General features: G+C 49.3%; 1 protein-coding gene across 4 annotated transcripts; it reads left to right on the top strand.

Moving 5' to 3' along the window:
• The first annotated feature begins 219 nt into the window (after positions 1–219).
• Positions 220–20,882, top strand: LOC144733266 (uncharacterized). Of its 4 annotated transcripts, XR_013588333.1 has the most exons (8): positions 220–282; positions 2,362–2,841; positions 4,026–4,145; positions 5,200–5,325; positions 5,903–6,034; positions 6,738–6,878; positions 7,811–9,508; positions 9,566–10,061. XR_013588333.1 is itself a non-coding variant. In XM_078615065.1 (7 exons), the coding sequence occupies exons 2-7, from the start codon at positions 2,385–2,387 to the stop codon at positions 19,943–19,945; spliced, it is 1,656 nt and encodes a 551-aa protein (XP_078471191.1). In that variant the 5' UTR covers positions 220–282; positions 2,362–2,384; the 3' UTR covers positions 19,946–20,882. The 4 variants fall into 4 exon arrangements, 3 of the variants coding, with proteins under 3 accessions (XP_078471191.1, XP_078471189.1, XP_078471190.1); XM_078615065.1 differs by lacking the exons at positions 7,811–9,508; positions 9,566–10,061 and adding an exon at positions 19,266–20,882; XM_078615063.1 differs by having other exon boundaries at positions 7,811–10,061.
• The last annotated feature ends 781 nt before the right edge of the window (positions 20,883–21,663 follow it).

Here is a 21,663-nt window from a genome sequence, read left to right as displayed (position 1 = left end):
CTCAAGACGTTCAACCAAAGTGTACGATAACCACAATCCGCGGTTATTATAAACTTACCAAAATAAAGAACAATAATAAGCATCATCATAAATCTGAACCCTAAGAATCCCACCGTGACCCCACCCCCCACAGCGCCCAAAGTAGCCCGGAGCCCTTTAGAAGCGCCGCCGGTCGCGTTCACCAATCAGAGCGCGTCTTACTGAGACGCCGGCGCAGCTCGTCCAATCAATGCTCGGCTTGTTAGGGCTAGCGGGGGGTTCAACGGCAGGGAAGCGTCGATGGTGAGTGCTCGCGGCGACCCTATCGCACACACGCACACATTTAGCTTTAGTCGCTTTAATGAGAAGAAAACAATAATAAGAACAAGAAGAAGGGGCGTTTGGTTTTTTTTGGCGCAATCAAAGACGTCCGCCGCTGCTTTGGTAACCGTTTGAATCGTCCGCTAAGCGCGCCGGATGTCGATCGCTGATGCTGCTGCTGATGATGATGGCGATTTGGTTAAAACATTGCGGTCCTGCTTTTTAAGCGCGCTGCCATTAAAACTGTGGTGGCCAATTTGGTTATTTGCCAGGCGCCGTTGTCAGTCCGCTGCCGGATCGAGGGGGGGAGAGGCTTCGACCACAAGCCGTGGCAACAGCGCTCTTTTGACCATACTTCCCCACGCTTGTCTGTGGTGGTTTGGTAGATGGATGGGTTGATACCGGGACCAGTTCAGATGCGTGCGTGTGTGTACAATGTAGTACTGTGTATATATATAGTGGGGAGAGGTCGTGTAACGGTTAGCACGCTGCCCTATGAAACCCGGCGAGCCGAGTTAGATTTCTCCCCCACGTACAACACCAGTCGTGACGATTATTCGAACCGGTCCTGGGCCACCCCTAGGTTGACTGGGCCTCAAATGAGTACCTGGTGCGGTGTGTAAAAACATTGGCACGAGGGAGACAAAGGCGGCCGGGCGTAGTGCTGGCCACCCACTCCCTCGTGTGCCGTGCCGGCCTTCATCGGTGCTGCTCGCTAACAGCACTTGCCCCAACAGTCTGTTAAGGCTATACGGGGGTCTTTGTACAGTATGTACTGTATATAGTGATGAGCGATCGTGTAACGGTGAGCGCGCTACGCTACGAACCCCGGCGACCCGAGTTCGATTTCTCCCCCATGTCCAACACCAGTAGTGACGATTATCTGAACCGGTCCTGGGCCACCCCTAGGTTGACTCGGCCTCAATTCAGTACCTGTTTGCGGTGTGTAAAAAACATTGGCACTGGGGAGACAAAGGCGGCCGGGCGTGGTGCTGGCCACCCACCCCCTCTCCTGTGCCGTGCCGGCCTTCATAGGTGCTGCTCGCTAACAGCACTTTCCCCAACAGTCTTTTACAATCTATACGGGGATGTTTATTTTGACGGTATGTATAACACGCCACTGATGTTAGTCGTGGCCCGGGGAAGGCGGCCGGGTTTAGAACTCGGCGTCTTCAAGCCTTGCGTTGGGTCATTATGAACTTTCGTTTGACTAAAACCGAGGAATTGACAAATGCAACAATAAAAAAACCTCCGGTGGTTCACAACCGTTAGTTCCAATCCTGCCCTTTTGGGGCTGGGGGTGGGTCTATACAATGATAACGGCTTGGTGGGCATTTCAGCAGCGGTTGGCATATGTACAGACTTGCTCCCGCCATACAAATGTACAATGTCGCCAATTCTCACTGGCCAAATTGCTCGCTTGATGTCACCACTGGCGTGTAAGCTGTTGTGTCGGACCACTGCTGCTCACGCCGTGTTGGTCTTGGGGATTGTTGGACCGTGCTTCACCATGCTGATCTGTGCGGGTTCGTGAAGGCGGCGGAAGAGGACATGCGTTCGGCATAACAGTGGGTTGTGCTGCACTTCGTTCTGCTGCACAACCACGTAGCACCGCAAGCGTATGACGACCTGTTTGTGTTTGGTGGTCACTGCTCACGCATCCAGGCACTGCCCAGGCTCGGCTTTCGAGATCTGACGAGTTGGGGGCGCATTCCCCCCGGCAATTTGCTCACAGACGCTGAAGCAGATGGGCATTAATAACGCTACCCACCTCCACAATGAGTCTCCGCGAAACATTGCCATCTGATACGTTCTGGATTCATAAAGCATCTACAAGCAACACTTTACAAAATATTCACGTCGTTGAGTGTCAGTTTCACCTTGCAAATATGGTACATTTGCGTCATGTGCACACTTTTTAGTGGTGTAAAAACAAACTTGGAAACGCCTTAGAATTAATATAAACTACAGATTGCATGATGATGATAAAGGCAGTGATCCGTTTTATATTAACGATGATGAAGCCAATGATGATGGTGACTATGACCCCACCCGTCGCAGCCCACACCTCGCTGGCGGGCGGAATGGCGTGCCCCCTCGTAGCGGACCCGCGCGGGGACTTCCCCACGTGGCTCGCCACCCAGGGCATGAAGCTCAAGTTCGCCGAGGCCATGGAGCGCGAGCTGGGCATCAGCGACTACGAGGAGCTCCTGGCGTGCGCCGAGGACACGCAGGTGACGGCCGAGCTGTTTGGCGCCGCGCGCGAGAAGCTGCCCTTTGCCTTCTACGCCGTGCTGCGCCGCATCCTCAAGGCCGTGTCATCGGGCAAGCGGGGCAAGGCCAGGCTGGCGCAGTCGGTGATGGAGGTGGCCGTGCACCCGTTCATGAACTCGCTGCTCGAGGCCATCGTGGGCACGCTCAACAGCCTGAGTCACGAGCTGCTGCAGTCGGCCGACCGCTTCAGCTGCCTGGAGCCGACGATGTACACGGGCGAGCAGGCGGAGGCGGATGAAGCCCTGCGGTCCACCAACAACTCCTCCTGTAAGGGGGAGCATTCGGAGGGAGCATCTGATTGTTAGTGACCTTGTCAGTAAACTTACGTGTGTTAAGTTTTTTGTCCGTCCCACCGCACCTCCGATTAGCATGGTTGGCTACGTACAGTGCGAAAGAAGTTCAACATAAATTTCGATTTAAAGCTATATATATGCTCCAAGCACGTGTGCTTGGAGCATATATTTCATTCAGACGCTGTCGCCTCAACAGACCTGGTTTTCACCTGAGGACGGCTGCTTGCGTTGTGGCCGAAACGTCGTGAGAATTGTTCTATTATGTTTTATTTTTATTATTTTATTACTTCCCTTCTACGTGACTTTACCGAAAGAACCAAGAAGAAGAAGTTCAACATACATAGACGATACGACACCGTGCAATGCAATTCGGGTGTATAAAGTGTTTAAATGCGATCGCATCTCATAACGCCACGCATATATGAGCACATCCAGGGAATATAAAGAAGAGGGATTTTCTATCAAATCATTGGGAATGAGGCTTGAAAGAGAAAAGAGATGTCACCAAGGCAAACATCCAAAATGAAGGCATTTAATAGAGAGACTTTGCGAATCAAATTGGCACGGTTGGCTACGTGTGGTGCGAAAGAAGCTCAACATACATATAATCACGGGCATTTTAGTTGTTTTCCTACCTGTTAGCCTCAGAAGCTATGAGTCATTGCTGCTTAACTCGCTCTGCCTTCAAACTAAAACTACACTTTTTTATTTTACCAGGTAAGGCACACTGAGCTATATAGCTATTTTTTAGAAACAACCTGGCCACAAATTATAGCTCAACAAAATGGCTTATATTTTGATTTAAAGCTTTCGTGACTGCAGGGATTCATATTCTTGGTTCGGTAAAGTCACGTAGAAGGGAAATAATAAAATAATATAAATATTAAACAATAAAAATTCTCACGACGTTTCGACTGGCTTATGTGCAAATTTATAGCAGCCAAATACTCTTAAACGCATGTTGATTCTAAATGTGGAGGGAAAAACCGGTGGACCTGGAGAAAGATCTACACGACCACAGGGAAAGAGCGCGAGACACGCAAACTCCAAATATACAGCAGGCGTTAGGGTCGGGATCGAACCCACGACTTCCTGCATACCAGGCGAGGCAGTTAACATCCCGCCACCACGGCTCCCCTTTTGTCTGCGTCTGCCCAGGCGTGGTGGAGGAGGCCCCCGTGGAGGACTCGGCATTCCTGGCGGAGGAGGATCCAGCCGAGACGTGGGAGCAGGGCGTGGAGCACGCGTGGGTGGAGCGCCACTCGCCAGCCTCGGCCGGTGAGGCTCCACGCACCGCTACCGCCACTGCCCATTGCCTGATAGTTGTTTGACTATACTTCACCGTGCTGGTCGGTGCGGCTTGGTGAAGAGCGGAGGTCCCGCGACCGGTTACGATGTCGCTCGCCGCCGATGTTACCTATGGCCAGGAATCGACTGAAGTCGCCGGGTTCGTAGCGTAGTGTGCGTAGTTGTGCGCTAACTGCACGGAGTGGAGTGCTCTAGGTTGGAGTTCTCTGGACATACAGATAGATTAGCGGCTTTTGTAGTAGATAATTACGAAAGTTAAAACGTGCGTCCCTGCAATTTTTTTGCTAATGCCACCACTGGTAATGTGTCTATCCTTCCACATTGACCAGATGAGTTGGGAAGACATGGGCGTACCCACACTTTATCCCACAACACGCACCCTGCTGATTGACGGTGGCATACCCGTTTTTACCGCTGGGTGGACACAGGAGGGGAGATTTAAGAAACGCACCGTTTCAACTGCCCCTCTGGATAATGGACTTGAACCAACGACCTCTAGATTTCAAGACCAATGTGTTAACCGTTACACCACGGCAGCTCCAGATAATGAACATGACACGGTCCAGTGGTGTAGCCTCTTCACCATGTGTTGCATAAGTTTTCGGTTTAGAAACAGCAGGCCATCCTGGTTATTGCTGTTGATGTATTAACCCTAAAAAATACACGACGTCTGCACGCAGGAGACGAGAAAGATCCCCTAACATTGCTCGCAAAAGCTTTTCCGGCATTATGGTCAAAATCTTCCAAATACTATACATGGTCTGCAATATGCTCAATTGGGTTTGCATATCGGATTCATCGCCCACTGTTTCTAGACTGATGCCAGCTTGCAGGCCGTTGGCTGAATTACCTTGTGACGTATAGGGACAGCTGCCACTGGGGGTGCCCTCCGCAAGTTTTGAGATGAGATTAAAGTCGCTTATCGTGTGTACATTGCTCTACCACACCCTGGTGTGAGAAGGACACTATTTCACACACAAATTATGATTGTTGTTATCATGCACGTGTGTTGCATTTCACGAAGGGCCGTGGTCGGAGCCCGTGGAGTCTCAGCTGGATGTGCCTTCGGATTTCCACGAGTCGGAGAAAGAACAGCGATCACACGGGTCATGGGGGCGGCTCCAGGTCAAGACGGAGATCATTCCCGAAGGTGCGTCCTGTCCTGATGGCCTCCGTACAAAACCTTCACGCGATGCCTTGACGTAACCCTCGTGCAGTTGTCATACATGGGCTTGGTACATTTCCATAAACAAGGTCTTGACGCAAAGCTTCGATACAATACTTGATACCGTGTTGTATTACTTCCTGATGCAATTGTATTGCATCACCTCTTTGCTTTGATACAAATCATTGAAAGAAAGCCTTCATACAAAGTCTCAATTCATGATGTGTAGATCAGCGTTTCCCAACCTTTATGGACTCGCTGACCACTGATAACAGCTCAACATGTTTTTTTGCGGACCACCGTGCAGTAACAAGAAAACCGTGGTGCTTTGTAAAGAAAAAAATATATCTGCAAGAGTTCCTGCAGACCACTTCCCGTAACATTGCAGACCACCAGCGGCTCGCTGGCCACGGTTTTGGAACCGCTGGTTTAGATTTACAACACCTTCACAGAGCAGAGCAGTGACACAAATGCTGTATGCGAGCGCCATCCATGAACACTGTGGGGCCTATCTATCACGTCCTTCGCCACACCAGTAAGCGCCCGCACGCCTGTGCCGCAGACTTTGTGAACGCGACACGGGGAGGGGCCGGTGAGCCCCCGCCGATCCCGCCGTCGCCCGGCGCCCGGGACGCGGTGGATACGGACGAACTGGATACGGTGCTTGGGGACGTCAAGAACGAGATGTACCGAGGTGAGAGGCGGCCCCCTCCCCCACCCCGCATCCACCGAGCGCCACGCCGTCAGTGAAAGACGCCATAAAATGAGATCGTACGTTTGGCTCGGTTGACTTGGCATTTCTACAGGGTCGATAAAATGGAGTACCTCTTTGTACGGGATTCAACGGTTATCCTATGATATAAACTCACCCTCCCACTATAGGATTGTGGAATTTTCACCGCTACCGCAGGGCTTTAAACAGGAGGTGAGTGCTGCCTCAATGATCATTTGAGCAGGAAATCACTTTGACTTCCACACACGGAGCCCTTTTGTCAATGGGTGAACCCTAACCCGCACCGTGTCGGTACTGGGTGATTTTTTTTTACCATACCTTTCTGGTTCATGGTGCAGTGCACTGACCACTGCAACACCACTCTACTGCCATGGATAAATAAAATGAGAGTGTTACGATCAATATTCACATTTCATAAAAACTCACATCAAAAGTCAAAAGTGTCACCGTGCTCAAACAAGCAATGGGACGGTACTGACCTCCATTGGCTAGTAATTGGACTGAGTTCGCTCGGTTCACGGCACGGTGTTGTCGGTCACTGCCACCACGACAACGTACCTAAATAATACCGAGCGTAAATAAGGCACAACTGTCGCTCGCAGTTCTGCCCGGAGCCTGCATCACCCCTCCCTCGCCTCCCTTCTCCCCGTGGTTCACCAACCAGGTCTGCCCAAGGCTCGCGTCGGGAGCGATCACAGCGCGGGGCTGGAGGCGGTGGCGGAGGAGGAGGAGGTGGTGGTGCCGGTGAGCAGGGCCTGGAAGGCGTTTGCGCCGCCCGACACGCCCAGCGAGCGCTATTACGCAGGTGAGCCCCAGCACCCGGCAGCGGCGCTTTAAGAGGCGAGCACTCGCAACCCAAAACACAAAAAAACGGGGCTCAGCTTTTTTAATTGTGACAGCGGCGTCGGTCCGTGGCGATACGGCAGCCTCCATCTGGTTCTTAAAATAACAACGATGGGTTCACCAGTCAAATTACGCGCTTGACCAATTACAGTTAAGTGTGTCATGATGGCACTCCGGTGACGTCACTGTGATGTCAGACACACGTATGTTTTGGTACAGCGCAGCGACAAATCACGAGCGCTCGCTTGTGGTGGATTTCCTGATTGTGAATTTAATTGCCGTTAGGTTTTGTCAAGCATCCAAATGAGACGTATCTTGCGGCCTCACATCTTGACCTGTGTGTCCCAGGCTGTCTGAAGGGCTTTAGCACTTCATTGATTATACAAAAGGTATTAAAATCATGCTCAAGTAGTCACAGCACCCAAGTGATGTCTTCATTGCCGGTATATTATACTGTACAGACGTGACATTGTAGTGATGTCACTGGCGTGCCCAAAATTACTCATGCTGATGTCCATCCTCTCATTAACTAAGCTTAAATCTTGCATTGGATAGCCTGGGACGCACTCAGAAGATATTCATTTACAAGTGATCTTTGTTTTTTTGCATTGCATCTTCCTTTTAGATAAAATCAATGACCAATTGACTTATGTCACCCACACTTGTGACAGAGACACAGTTTGTTATTGTTGTTGAGTTAGTAATCAGTTGGTGGGTATTTAACACACGCGAGAGTTTGATTGTGACCGCGCAAATTGTGCGGTGACGTTACTGTGCGACCGCGTCACTCGCACATCAGCGGGCAGATCGCAGACGCGCACGCACGCTGTTGTTTATTATTTTATTCTTGTGCAAGTAACGTCTACAGGCGTGTGTTCGATGTATCCCGCGCAGTGGTACACAACGCTAGCAGGGCTCCCTGTCAGTCGTTCGAAGGAGCTTTGATCGCGGACGCTTCTAATGGAGGCCTTAGCAGCCGCTCGCGCCACTATTTCCCGCACCGCCTAATCCCGCACGAAGACCAACATCAGCAGCAACAGCATCATCAACAGCAACAACATCATCATCAACAGCAACAACATCATCATCAGCAACAACAACAACAACATCATCAGCAACAACAGCAGCAGCAGCCACAACGGCGGAGGCGGCAACAGCACAACCAGCAACAGCAAGCGGACGCCAGAAGCCCAGCTTTGCTAAAGAGTTTTGACTCGGCCACTGGCACTTACCGGCTGAGCTACGACGCAGCGGGGGCAGCAATGGACGCGGCCTGCGGTGGACAGATGCAGAGGGTGGCGGCGGCGGTTGTAGATGGGGGGATCGGCGGGACGACGGCTTGCCGGGACGCGGTCGGCTCAGGCGTCGCCGGGGAGCCGAGCCTGGTGTGCACGCTATGCGGCAAGGGCTTCGGGCGCGCGCGCAACCTGCGGCTGCACATGCGCACGCACACGGGCGAGCGGCCGTACCGCTGCGAGTTCTGCGAGCGCTCGTTCGCGCACCCCTTCGCCTACTCGCAGCACAAGCGTATCCACACGGGCGAGAAGCCCTACTCGTGCGAGGTGTGCGGCAAGGCATTCGCGCGCCGCTTCACGCTCTCGTGCCACCGCAACACCCACGGGGAGCGGCACCGGTTGCCGCCGCCGCAGCAGCAGCAGCCTCCGCCTCCGACGCACCAGTGAAGCGAGCGGCCGCGCACACGGCACTGCCGCCTCCGGGCCGGAGGGCTCGATGTGGACACGCGGCGGGGACTGTGGTGGCGGTGCGGTAAGGCGGCGGAGGCTGCGTCTGTCACAGTCGGCCGATTTGGTTTGAAGGAACCTGTTCGTTAAAGTAGGACTGTGGAAGCGGTTTTTTCTAACGGTGGGACGAATGGGACTTTAAAATACCTCCGGTTTGGTGACGCATTAACGCACTCGGCTAATTGACCCCTATATTTTAACACGTGCGGGCGTTCGCGACTGATATGATTCCTGATTGATTTTTGGGTCGGATCGCAGCAGTTAAATGTGTATCATACACCCTCCTCCGCCCAACGCAACCAACAACGTGCCAAATTATTACTGCTTCAGCAGCACCACCGGTGATGTTGGACATCAATCCACACACGGTTAACGATTGGGTACGACGTTTCCCATCATCAGGCAGTTGCCAGAGTTGTGAACTGTGTTTGAGATTGCCTTTGCTGAGAAGAGTTTCCTCCCCGTAAATTTCACACGTAAGCCCCGATCACAGCAAGAGTCCCTCCCAGTGTGACATCGATAACACTTTCGACCTGGGGTGAGGAAGCCCCACGGCTTTTGACTTTGTTTTATATGTCCTGTGGCCATATGAGAGCTACTCCTTAAAATCAGCCCACAAACAAATTTCTGAACTAAATAATTGGTTTTTTACCCTTCTATCTGACAAAACTGACACCTTTTTACAAGGAGTCATGTTTGCATAGACCGCAATACCTGCAGTCATAATACAAACAAAAGAACATAACTCTGATAATGTGCACTGTCCTTGAAGTTGATTGGTCCACACCCGAGACAGCTTTGCTTAGAGCCTAGTCTCACATGGGTTGGACCAGATGACGCCAAAAGGCAGGTATTGCGGTCTATGCAAACATGACTCCTTGTAAAAAGGTGTCAGTTTTGTTGCCAGATAGAAGGGTAAAAAACCAATTATCATATTTTTACTGGCAAATGAGGTTCCCATAGTTCTGAACTAAACTTTTGTATTTTACCAGGTATCGCCCACTGAGCTGTGTGGCTCTTTTTCAGAAGCGACCTGGCCACAAATGATAGCTCAACAAAGTGGCTTATCACGTGGAAATTTACGTGTGGCCAAATATTTTAAATGCATATTTCTAAGTGTGGAGGGAAACACCAGAGGACCCAGGGAAAAATCTACGCGACCACGGGGAGATTATGAAAACTCCAAATAGTATACAGGCATCAGGTTCGGGATCGAACCCATAACCTCCTGTATACCAGGCGAGACAGTTAACATCTCGTCACCGCAGCGCCCACATTAATTTTCCACTGCCAGCATCTTGGCCACACTAATCAGTTTCTAGAGGGTGATTATCTTGACCGTGGTGATATTGTGTTTCTCGTGTTCGCGCACTCGGTCACTTCCGTCACCACGAGGGCCTCTTGCAGCGACAGACAGTCACTGAGGCGTGTGTGCGCGTTAACACGTATCTTGCCAAAGGTATTTCAAAGTCCCCATTTGGCCCTCATTCAGGAAAAGGTGGGGAGCGGTGGTGCAGCGGTCAGCGTGCAGGGCTATGAACCCAGTGACCGGAGTTCAATTCCTGCTCACGGCCAACACCAGGGAAGATTATCTGAACCAGTCCCAGGCCTCCCCCAGATTAACTCGGGCTCAAATGAGTATCCGGTGCAGTGTCTAAACATCACCACTGGGGAAACAAAGGCGGTCGGGCGTGGTGGTGGCCACCCACCCCCTGGTGTACCGGTCAGGCTTCATAGGTGATCGCTAACAGCACTTGTTACAAAAGTCTGTTGAGGCTATACGGGAGGTCTTTGCCTTTGCCAAGGTATATAAAAGTCTCTGTATAGCCCTCAAGGACAAGGTTCCGAACTGCTGCTTGGAAGCTTCGTTGCTGAAATGAGTGACGAGCACGTTTAGTGGAGTGGAGTCACAAGGTTGAAAGGTCACCGCCAGCTCAGCCTCACAATGCCATCGGAGAGAGAATCTCCTAAGGCACAGGTGTAGGTTCGCCACCTGGCCGCATCGGACAACGCTCGGTTCACTGTACGATGAGTACCCATGCGTGCCTAACGCACTCTCGCTTCATACCACCGCAGTTCCACCTGCCTGGCAGTCCCGTCCAAGGATGTGAAAGTAATTTCTTTCGCCAAAACAAGGCTGTGGTGTCCCAATATGCCCAGGGTCGGCAACCTACAGCTCTGGCGCCGCATGCAGCTCTTTAAGGACCGTTGCTTTGTGACAGTTATTTATTAAGGACTACCGTTTCGTCTTCACGTGCATTGCGACTCTTTAAATATTGATACCGAATTCGAAAAAAATGGCTCTCATGATTTTGATGGTGATCATCATTCTTGGTGATCTGTAAGCCTGCGGTGGAAATTCCCCATTCCTATGTCGGGGACCGGTTTTTAAACCAACAATCACGCTTGACTTCCAACAACGTCTTCCTACTCCGAGCCAGTGGTGGACATTCCTCATTCCCATAGCGGGGGGTGGGTTACACTATAGCAACAACCACTGCTGGACAGAATGTGGGCGAAGTCATGAACTTTTGATCTCTGTCGGGTGTCTTGGCGCAGTCCCGCAGTGGGCGATGTACAGAAGATAACGTTGCATGCAGGAATGAGCACGGTTTGAAATTGCTACAGATCATACGTTGCGGTACTTAAACAAAGCCATGCAGCCGTAGCATAGAGCGGCTGGCATGCAGCGCTACGCGCGTGGTGATCCGAATTCAACTCCTGGCCATGGCCAACATCAGTGGCGAGTGATTTATTTTGATTTTTTTTTATGTAAAAAGAGTCCAATACAGAACACGCACGACGGTGGAGAGAGAACTCTATCAAACCCGGGGCCAGGTGCCCTCGGAATAGTGACCGGCAAGAGGTGACTGGGCTCACTGCTCTGCTACTCTCATAGGGGGCAACGATCAGGAACATATAATGTTTAAGGGAGGTGGGGGGGGAGAGAGAGAGGGGGGTTGTAGAGAGAATGGCGAGTGATATCTTAACCGGTCCTGCGCACTTCCCCCACGCGTACCGCCCCCGACGGTTCACCAACCCGTACGGACTTGCGTGGTGAAGTATGATCTGACAAATCCCATAGTCTGATATGGCGTGGGGCAGGGGGCTTCATCCACAAATGGATTGACAAATGGCTGCAATGTACAAGCCTATTAGACTAAGTAATTGAGAATGAATTGATATTTTTTTGAGTTGTGCCTTCCTTTTAAATAATGCTCCCCAACGTCGTGCTGTGCTGTGTGCGTGTGTGATTTTGGAAATTTAAATTTGGGCTGGAAATGAACCACAAATTCAAGAACTGTCAACACTGGCGGCTTGTTTGGCCCACCTAGGTTTTGGCAATAATGATTAGGCCTCCAAAGAGGCCGTTAAATAGAATTATAATAACAATTTCAATCGTTTGACTGGTTTTGGTTGGTTTATATTGCACAAGTTGGAAGATTGCAGAGTAATCATTGATAATTATCTTTTTGGAGTGTTTTTACAACTTGCAGTAGTTGTGCTTTGCATAGCAATGGAATGTCCATTTTGTAAACTCTAGCACTGAAGTTCAGTTTATGATCACTTAAGGTATACCCACAATGCATTCTTAAACCTGATATATCGCGTTTACCCGATCGTAAAAAAGTGCCGTACATTTTAACACTTCACAACAAACCCGTTGCATTTTTCGCTCTGTGTTTTTTGCGTGAATCATGCCTTTTGAACTTTAGATACTGCCAGACCGGGGCGTTCAGTGGTTGCGTATCATTGTGGTCTCGTGCCCTACATCGACCGGAGGCATTGAAACGCCTCGAGCGACTACATCCCCCAAAACGTTGGAGCAGCTTTAAACGAAAATCAAGGGGAGAAAGTCCCCACTATAAAAGGAAGTAGAGACTAAAACGGCAAATTGTCACGATTTTTATTTGGGAGTGATGGCCGTCTCTCCGCAGATGAGGGAAAAGAAGGGCAGCCTCTGGCACTGCTGTCCCCAGAGATTGTTTTTGTTATACTGGTAGGAACGAAGTGAACCAGCCTACAATAGATTATATCGTCCGTCCGATGTCCGATTAGGTGTAGCAACATCGCCCCCTACTGCAAACACTTGGCAGGACCCTACAAAAACCTTTAGACTCAGTGAGGCTTTCCTGGCTAAACAAGTGTAACATTCCCTTATAATTCCCTGAGATAGTTTTTTAATTCCCTGCGATAGTTTTTAATTAAAACATTTAAATTAAAAATTAACTCATACCCTGAGATAGTTTTTAATTAAAACATTTAAATTAAAAATTAACTCACAGCGGCCTAAAGCATACAGCTAGGCCTAAAGCCTAGAACTAGGCCTCAAACTCTCCCTTCGTATCGTCCGATTAGGTGTAGCAACATCGCCCCCTACTGCAAACACTTGGCAGGACCCTACAAAATCCTTAACACTCTCTGAGGCTTTCCTGGCTAAACAAGTGTCATAATACATTATGTTTATATTCTTTGGTTATTCGTTCCTACCAGCCCACCCCGCAGGGACCTGTTATCCAATCATAGAGAAGATTTTTGTCCAATCGCAGACCTCTGATTAGCGCTTTCCCGTTTGTGGCCTTTTCAAATTCCCGTTTCTTCAGCTCCCAGCTGATGAAATATTTAGGGAGCCCGCCTCTTTATTTTTGTGTAGGGTCAAGGGTAAGGGCTTAGGGTTGGGGTCTTCGGGTCGGGGTCTTAGGGTCAGGGTTAGGGGTTAAGGGATTCATCTTCTTGGTTCTTTCGGTAAAGTCACGTAGAAGGGAAATAATTAAATAATAAGAATTAAACATGATAAAATACAATTCTCACGACGTTTCGGCCACAACGCAAGCAGCCGTCCTCAATTGGATAACAGGTCTTTTTTTATTATTTCCCTTCTACGTGACTTTACCGAAAGAACCAAGAAGATGAATCCCTGTAGTCACGAAAGCTTTAAATCGAAGGTTAAGGGAGTGTTCTTCATTGCAAGGCTCGCGGGCCACTCGCAGTCCCTGATGGCCTTTAGTGCGGCCCCTGACGTGCGGCTCCCGCACTAAAAAGACCCCATCATGCTGTCAACTTGGTTCAGGTTTCCGAGTTTGACGGCAGGGTGGCACAGGGATAACACTCGTGCCACACAGCAAGAAGGGCCTGGGTTCTGTTCCCGAGTCGTGTTCTCCGGTTTTCCCCCATAGCTAAAAATATATTTATATACACACACATACATTGTAACCGACATTGGCTAAACATCTCAACACTCACAATATGACCTAAGAATTACTCAATTGAGATTACACACAGCAGCAACATCGCCCCCCCCCCAAGTGCGAAAACTTGGCAGGACCCTCCTGAAAAAGTCTTGAGACTCGATGAGGCTTTCCTGGGTAAAGAAGCGGAATGACAAAAAACAACTAATCGAGGTAGGGGTTAAGATTTAAGAGTAAGGGTTCGGGGGTTGGCGGCAGTAAGTAAGTTCATAGAACTTTTAGAACGCATTTTTGTGTTAAGTTTGTTGTCCTTCCCCGGCACGGTTGGCTACGTACGGTGCGAAAGAAGTTCAACATACGTACGTACATAAGGATTACTTTTCTTATTACAAATATGCGGGGACGGTCATCACGACTAATTGACCTCATTACTCAAATAACATTGGCTGGCAGCATTGAGGCAGCTGAATATAACATCAATAATTTTTGCCCAGAACAAGCACCCCCCACTTCTCATTTTAAATTCCACAACAAATGCTATCGGTCTCCATTTTACTTAATGTGTCTGGCTCCCACAATGCACCACGTGTTGTGACGTCACTGTAGTGCACGCTTCCACAGTGCACCACACATCCCGTCGTAGATGCAAGTGAAATGCAGGGCAGGCGCACTGCGGTAAATTGAAAAGAGCATGCCTTGATTTAGTCGCGCATCTGGCCGTGAATGTAAATTACTTTATAATTAATAGCTTCAGGCTTGCTGTTGACATTTATACATCTACAAAATTGGTGGGGGAAACTGTTTCTTACTAAGGACTAAACCTTATTCAGTCCTAGCCCGTGTAAAGTTTAGTTGGAATGAATCTTCGTGCTTGGAACTACAGTATTTGAAACACAAACAGGTGACTTGACGGACAGTGTTGCTCACCTCGAATGCACTCCCATTCTCGTTCACGATAACTGCAGCGAAGGTGCTCGCAGCGACGGATAAGTATCGTTTGCAGGCCGTTTCAAAGTTCCAGGCCTCGTGTAGTCACGGGCCTTGTAAAATAATGTCAGCTTACAGGTAGTTGCTTCCCCCACCCCTGATCTAGACGATAAAGAGCGATTCGTCTTCATCTGGTGTCTTCCTTTGAGGTGTTTTATGCAAGCGGTATCAGTGGTGTCCACGCGGTTAAGCCTGTACATTTCGATTGTTTTGTTTGCAAAATGCCCACGCGTGCAGTCGTGCTGGTCCTGCATCGTAGCACGTGCCCGGTCACTGAAAGGGCCCTTGCTTGTGATAATTGTGCCACGGTTCCTCCCAGCGATAAACAAAGACGAGGAAATGTTGTTGCGATTGCGGCATGAGATAGTATTTTGACGCCTAGAATTTGGACCCCAGGGTAAGAATCCAATTGAGGGTCGTGTCCGACCGAAGGTTTTTGTTGCAACCTACAAATTGGCTTTGTCTATATTAAAGTACTATAGGCCAGTTCCCCTACAGTATTACATTGGTGAATGACCCAAATTGGCTGGCCGTGTAATTTATTCCGCTTGCTTACCCGGCAAAGCCTCACTGAGTGTACTGACTCGTTTTCAGGAGGGTCCTGCCAAGTTTTCGCAGTAAGGGGGGCTGATGAATGCTGCTGTTTGGTATCATCCAAATGGAGTAAATTTGGCGGTAACTTTTAAAATGTGTCCCATGACGCTGGCACACGGCGGCGGCCTCTTGCGAATGACATCGCGGGTTCTTTAATGTTGTCCGCTGTGAAGTTTAGGGTCAATACACAACCGCGGTGATAGCCAGAGCGGCCGCTGGATCTCAAACCGTGAACGTCTGCGACAAATTAAAAACTCCTCGGCCGTGTTGCCGCCCCACTGAGTTGAACTATCACAGTGGAGGGTTCAAATACTATTTATTGTTCTGACCCCCAGGGTCAGAAACCTGTGTGGGTCAAAATACTATCTCACATTTGCACGCAGCTCAGGTCCAGGGGACCAGTTTCCGGGCCACTTTTGCTGATGGAAATAGAAAAAATGCATGCAGTTGTATTGTTGACCTTATCAGTAAACTCATCCGACTGACATTCATATGTTCGCAACACTGGTTGTGTAAAGCTGTGTAATCATTAGGCATGTCACGACCCAGATTTGAAGTTTTCGTGACTGCAAGGATCCATACTCTTTGGTTCTTTCGGTAAAATCACGCTGTTTTCGCTGTTGGTTGTCCCCACCTGATGATGGACGCTTGTGTTGCGCCCGAAACGTCGTGATTTAATTTAGTTATTTTAATTTTTTTATTTTCACCTACGTGACTTTACCGAAAGAACCAAAGAGTATGTCACGTCCCATCGATTAAAATCGATTCTTATTTTCCCGATGCGTGCATTGAATTGTTCACCCGAGTCCATTGTTTGTCATGTTCAAATTGTATTGCCAATGCTCGCGGAAAAAGTGAAAGTAAATATTTTACAAGACAGGCAATACAAATGAGACGAGCGTAATCATTAATTCTCGGATGTAATCATGATGCCGAATCGTGACAATCGGGTCGCTGGAGGGCGGCAAATTGTTACATTCCTCGTAATCGCACAGTTGAACAGCCCGCTTATCCATGGGCAGGTGATGATCGGAGTTGCGCATTAACCGTGATTATGAAATAAATGGTAAGAATTTTTTATGCACGCCGGTTTGAACGTTTACCGCGTAGGTCTTGTGTTCGGCAGGACATTGCGCCTGAACAGCTCGCGGTACAACCCGACAGTACGTCCCGGTGGTTTAAAAAATTAACCCGTAAAACAAAGTTTTTCACTATAAATCCTTTATATGCGTGGCATCGGTTTTATTTTATTATTCATTTCTGTTTTTCTTGAGTAAGAGTTTCATTTTTATCACATTGGTATTTTAAATTAAATATGAATTTTTTTTTTCCTAAAAAGTGGAAAATTTTGGAAAAAAAATTTCACGAAAATTAATTGTGACGCACAACGAGTCTGTGTGCAAAATGTCAGCTCGATTGGATCACGGGAAGTGGGTTAAAAAACGACCGAAAGATTTGCACGGTCGTAAGCGCGCAAGCAAGCAAGTGAACTTAATATAAAGGATTTAAAAATTAGCTGCTCCACACTTAGCCAGGGTCCAGGATTCGGTGCCCACGTAACCGTAACCAAAGTCGGCAAGTTGAATTGAGCACTTTCAAGAAATAAAAAGTAAAATTATATTAAATTCGATATCTTCACCCTCCCCCCCCCATTCTCCCTTGGGTTACATGCGTTCGTGTATCGTCTAATTTAAACAAGCGCTTCCGTGTTTTGCTTTTCGTGCAGGCTACTCCTAACCCCCCTCCCATTACCTCGCATATTCTAGAGCAGACTGTGATCACCAGAGGCAGAGGGCCCTCTTGCTTAATGATAGTAGCATCTACAAACACTGGGCAACTCACCATTGGAACCTAATTTACCCTTCTATCTGGCAACACAACTGACACCTTTTTTACAAGGAGTCATGTTTGCATAGACCACAATACCTGCAGCCATAATGCAAACAAAAAACATAACTCTGATAATGTGCACTGTCCTTGAAGTTGATTGGTCCACACCCGAGACAGCTTTCCTTAGAGCCTAGTCTCACATGGGTTGGACCAGATGACGCCAAAAGGCGCCGTCCAACCCATGTGAGACTTGGCTCTAAGGAAAGCTGTCTCGGGTGTGGACCAATCAACTTCAAGGACAGTGCTTATCATTATAAGAGTTATGTGTTTTGTTTGCATTATGACTGCAGGTATTGTGGTCTATGCAAACATGACTCCTTGTAAAAAAGGTGTCAGTTTTGTTGCCAGATAGAAGGGTAAAAAACTGGGCAACTCAATTAATTGGGGTCTCCATAAGTGTCCGTCTCTAAATATTCACCTTTGCAGTGCCACGTGTTTCTCTCTCCTGCGGCCCATTCATTGTGTCACACCCGTGAAATAACGTCTCCTGCAACTTTAGTTTCAAGGCGGTAAAAGTTTACGCGTGTAAACGGTCGAATCTCACGCGCCTCTGGCCCCCTTTGGTGGTATTGATTTTTTAAAAATAATAAAAATGCACGGTACTTTCTTAAAGATACGTCATCATTATGTTGGCAATTGTTGGCGATGGTGTTGGTGGCTGGTGCATGTCTGCGATCCGTTGATTCAGAAGCCTCGTTGGCGGACTGCACAAAGATCATTACGTGTGTGAGATTCCATACCCACTGGGCTACAAGGTGGCCAAGTAGCTGGCCATGCCGTACAGCAAGTAGGATGCTGACCCTATCAGTACAGATATTTTGTGTTATCTCCTCCTATGTGTGGGTTTTCTTCAGGTGCTTCAGTTCCTTCCCACACGCAAACGCACCAAACATAGGACCCTCATCAAAAAGTCTTACGACCCCGTGAGCCCTACCTGGTTAAATAAAAAAAAACTTACGTAAGGTTGCATATTTACAAATCTCCCGAAATTCATCCGATCTCGTCAGATCTCGGAAGTTAAGCAGGGTTGAGCCTGCATAGTGCTTGGACAAGCTGTGGGGCCACGGTATCAGCATAAAGACCGTGCACTGTGGTATTGTACTACACTCCGTCTGCACTCCCTGCTTTCACCAACCCACACCGACCGGCCCAGTGAAGTATGACCCAAGTGGCATGTGGAGGTTCTAATTTGTCTGTATGCGTGTGTGCCCATACGTGTGTGTACATTTACGTGTGTGCCCGTGTGTGTGGGGAGCGGTAGTGTAGCGGTTAGCGCGCTGCGCAACGAACCCAGAGACCTAAGTTCGATTCCTGTTCGTGGTCAACACCAGTGACGATTATCTGAACCGGTCCTGTGCCTCCCCTAGGTCAACTCAACCTTAAATTAGTATCTGGTGCGGTGTGTAAACATTGCCACTGGGGAGACAAAGGTGGCCGGGCGTGGTGCTGACCACCCACCCCCTCGTGTACCGTGCCGGCTTTATAGGTGCTCGCTAACCGCACTTGCCCCAACAGTCTGTTAAGGCTATACGGGGGATCTTTGTCTTTGCACGTGTGTGTGGGGAGTGGTGGTTTTGTGGTTAGAGCACTCCGATACAACCCTGGCGACCAGAGTTTGAATCCTGGCCACTGTCAACAGCAATTCGTGTTAAGTGGTATCAGAACCAGTCCTAGATTCTCCACCAGGTTGACTCGGCATTAAATGAGTACCTGGTGTGGTGTGTAAACATCAATTTACCTAAAAAGCAGGGAGACAAAGCAGACGGGTGTATTTCTGGCCACAGCACTTAACACAAAATATGTAAAAGGCTACACGTCGTACCGATGCCTCGTAGAGCGGTGAACTGATCGATGACAACCGAGCAGACAGCCTCGCTCCTAGTCTTGCACTTTGCCTTACGTGTGAAATCTGCCTGAGTCTTAATGCGTGTCCCCTTCTACCGTCAGCCGTCCGGCTTGAAGAGTGCCCCCGGGACCCCAACACCCCTCACCTGCGCAGCCCCCCCTGCCACCCAGCCTCTGCTCAGCTCCCTACCGTCTCCTCAGCGGCCCCCCAGCAACAACGCGGCACTAGCTGGCTGCGGCACAGGAACGTTCCGCACCCGCACCATTCCGCCGCGCCGTACGATGGTCAGCCCAGCTGTGCCCAGCGATCGGCCTACATCACCGCCACCGCCACCACGCTGTCCTTGGATCCAACCGATCGCGGCGGCGGCGTTGCGGGTAGCGTCGGACGGCGCACCCGCCCGGACGAGAGCCCCTGCGCTTGTGCCGTGTGCGGGAAGGTGTTCACGCGGGCGCGCGCATACGCCCGGCACGCGCGGACGCACACGGGCGAGAAGCCGTACCGCTGCGATCAGTGCGGGAAGGTGTTCGCGCTCAGCTCCTACCTGAAGCTGCACGCGCGCACGCACACCGGCGAGAAGCCCTACCGCTGTCGGGTGTGCGGCCGACGCTTCGCGGCCACGTCCAACCTGGCGCACCACAAGAAGAGACACACGGGGGGCGGCGGCGGCGGCGGCGGCGGCCACCATGCAAGGGCGCCGCACGCGACGCTGCCGATGATGGCAATGGGACCATCCAGCCACGGCAGTCACGGCAGCCCAGGTCACGGCTACGAGCAGTGATGACAGCTGCGGTTGGGTGCCGGAGCTGTGGGTGTTTGTCGCGGGTTGAGCCATGTTTGTGTGTGCGAGTGAGTTACGTGTCGTGCACTATTCAAGTGAGATTAAAGTCATCAAACGACCTGCTTTCAGAAAGTCTATCCCGGTGTTGGAAGAATTTTTACCGTTGGGGGTTTTGCCATACGTTTTTCTGGCCTCACGCTCAACTAATGGTACAGGGAAATAGTCGGTGCTAGCTGAGTCGTGAGTGGAGTTGGCAGAGGAGTAGGCAGGGCGAGTGTCAGCAAGAACTTGGGAGGCCACTCGCTGTGTGGGCAAGGGCTCGTCGTCAAAGTGGGGCAGGGCTGAGGGAGGTGAGTGTCTGCCAGCTCGCGCCACGTGTCCCCGTTGAGCTTCCCAGATCTCTAGTTTCATAGCGAGATGGGACAGGAGGGTGAGTTCATGGTGCACTACAGATTGTGCGCCTCTTCTCAGTACGTGCGGTGCACGCGAGGATTGCTTATTTATGATTTATTCAACGTGCATGCAAACAGTAAGTCTCCTTCAGGTTCATGGAACGAGCGAGGCAGGACAAAACGAGATTTATTTTTTCAACGGTTTTATTTAACTTCACTTGTGTTTGTCGTGGTCAAATCTTGTCATCAAAAGTTAGTCGACTTCCTGTTGTCCAATCAATTTCAAATTTTGCACACGTACTCAGATCCGGTGACAATGCATGCCTGTATCAAAATCGGTATCAAATTATCAATTAATTGCCTCCTTTGAAGCAATTACATTTTTTGTATGAACGGCTTATTAATTACATTTCGATTTAAAGCTTTCGTGACTGCAGGGATTCATCTTCTTGGTTCTTTCGGTAAAGTCACGTAGAAGGGAAATAATAAAATAATAAAAATAAAACATAATAAAATACAATTCTCACGACCTTTCGGCCACAATGCAAGCAGCCGTCCTCAGGTGAAGAACAGGTCTGTCGGAAAGACATTCAGACGCTGTCTTTCCGACAGACCTGTTCTTCACCTGAGGACGGCTGCTTGCGTTGTGGCCGAAACTTCGTGAGAATTGTATTTTATTATGTTTTATTTTATTATTTCCCTTCTACGTGACTTTACCGAAAGAACCAAGAAGGCTTATTAATTATATATTTTTGCGTAGGTCAAAAACGCCACGGTCTATAAACTGTGGAATCGGCTCGCACAAAAACACAGGCGATACGTGTCTCAGGCGCCATTGACGTAGTCGACCGTGAGTTAATGAAGTTATTAGAAAAACCGTTGTTTAAAAAAAAACTTTTTTTCAGAAGTTTATTTTAAATCGCATAGACAACTATTTGTTGTTGTATCGCGACGTTGGATTGTTCCCGTTCCATCGACTCGTGATGTGGGGGTGGTGATTCGTTATTGCCGGGGTCGGACTTAAAGAAACGAGAGTGAGCCATGTCAAAAATGTCGATTGTCACTTTTGTTCAAGAATCGAATGCTGTCTCCTTTGTACTATCGTTGGTACTGTCATCTTTGTCCTGTACGCCTCGTTTGTACCACCGTCTGCCTCGTACTCTTTCTCACTTGCACTGCCGGTATTGGTGTGTGCTGTCTGCCTGATTTGTTACTGGCAGTCTTGTTCATACCGTCCATCTCGTTTGTACTGGCAGTCTTGTTGGTACTGCGTCTCAAGCGTAATGTCCGTCTCGTGTGTACTGTCCAAATTATTTGCTCTGTCAG

This window comes from Lampetra planeri, chromosome 46, assembly GCF_965212315.1.
Source record: "Lampetra planeri chromosome 46, kcLamPlan1.2.h2, whole genome shotgun sequence".
Classification (NCBI taxonomy): Eukaryota; Metazoa; Chordata; class Hyperoartia; order Petromyzontiformes; family Petromyzontidae; genus Lampetra; species Lampetra planeri.
Note: the sequence above shows the minus strand (reverse complement) of the source record. Positions and strands in the feature narration are given on the sequence as shown.

Excerpts from the sequence above, each read along its gene's own strand:
- LOC144733266 (XM_078615063.1), top strand. The coding sequence starts at position 2,385 with ATGGCGTGCCCCCTCGTAGCGGACCCGCGCGGGGACTTCCCCACGTGG. Across the intron at positions 5,326-5,902 it reads GACGGAGATCATTCCCGAAG|ACTTTGTGAACGCGACACGG; the intron begins GTGCGTCCTGTC and ends CCTGTGCCGCAG. Across the intron at positions 6,035-6,737 it reads CAAGAACGAGATGTACCGAG|GTCTGCCCAAGGCTCGCGTC; the intron begins GTGAGAGGCGGC and ends TTCACCAACCAG.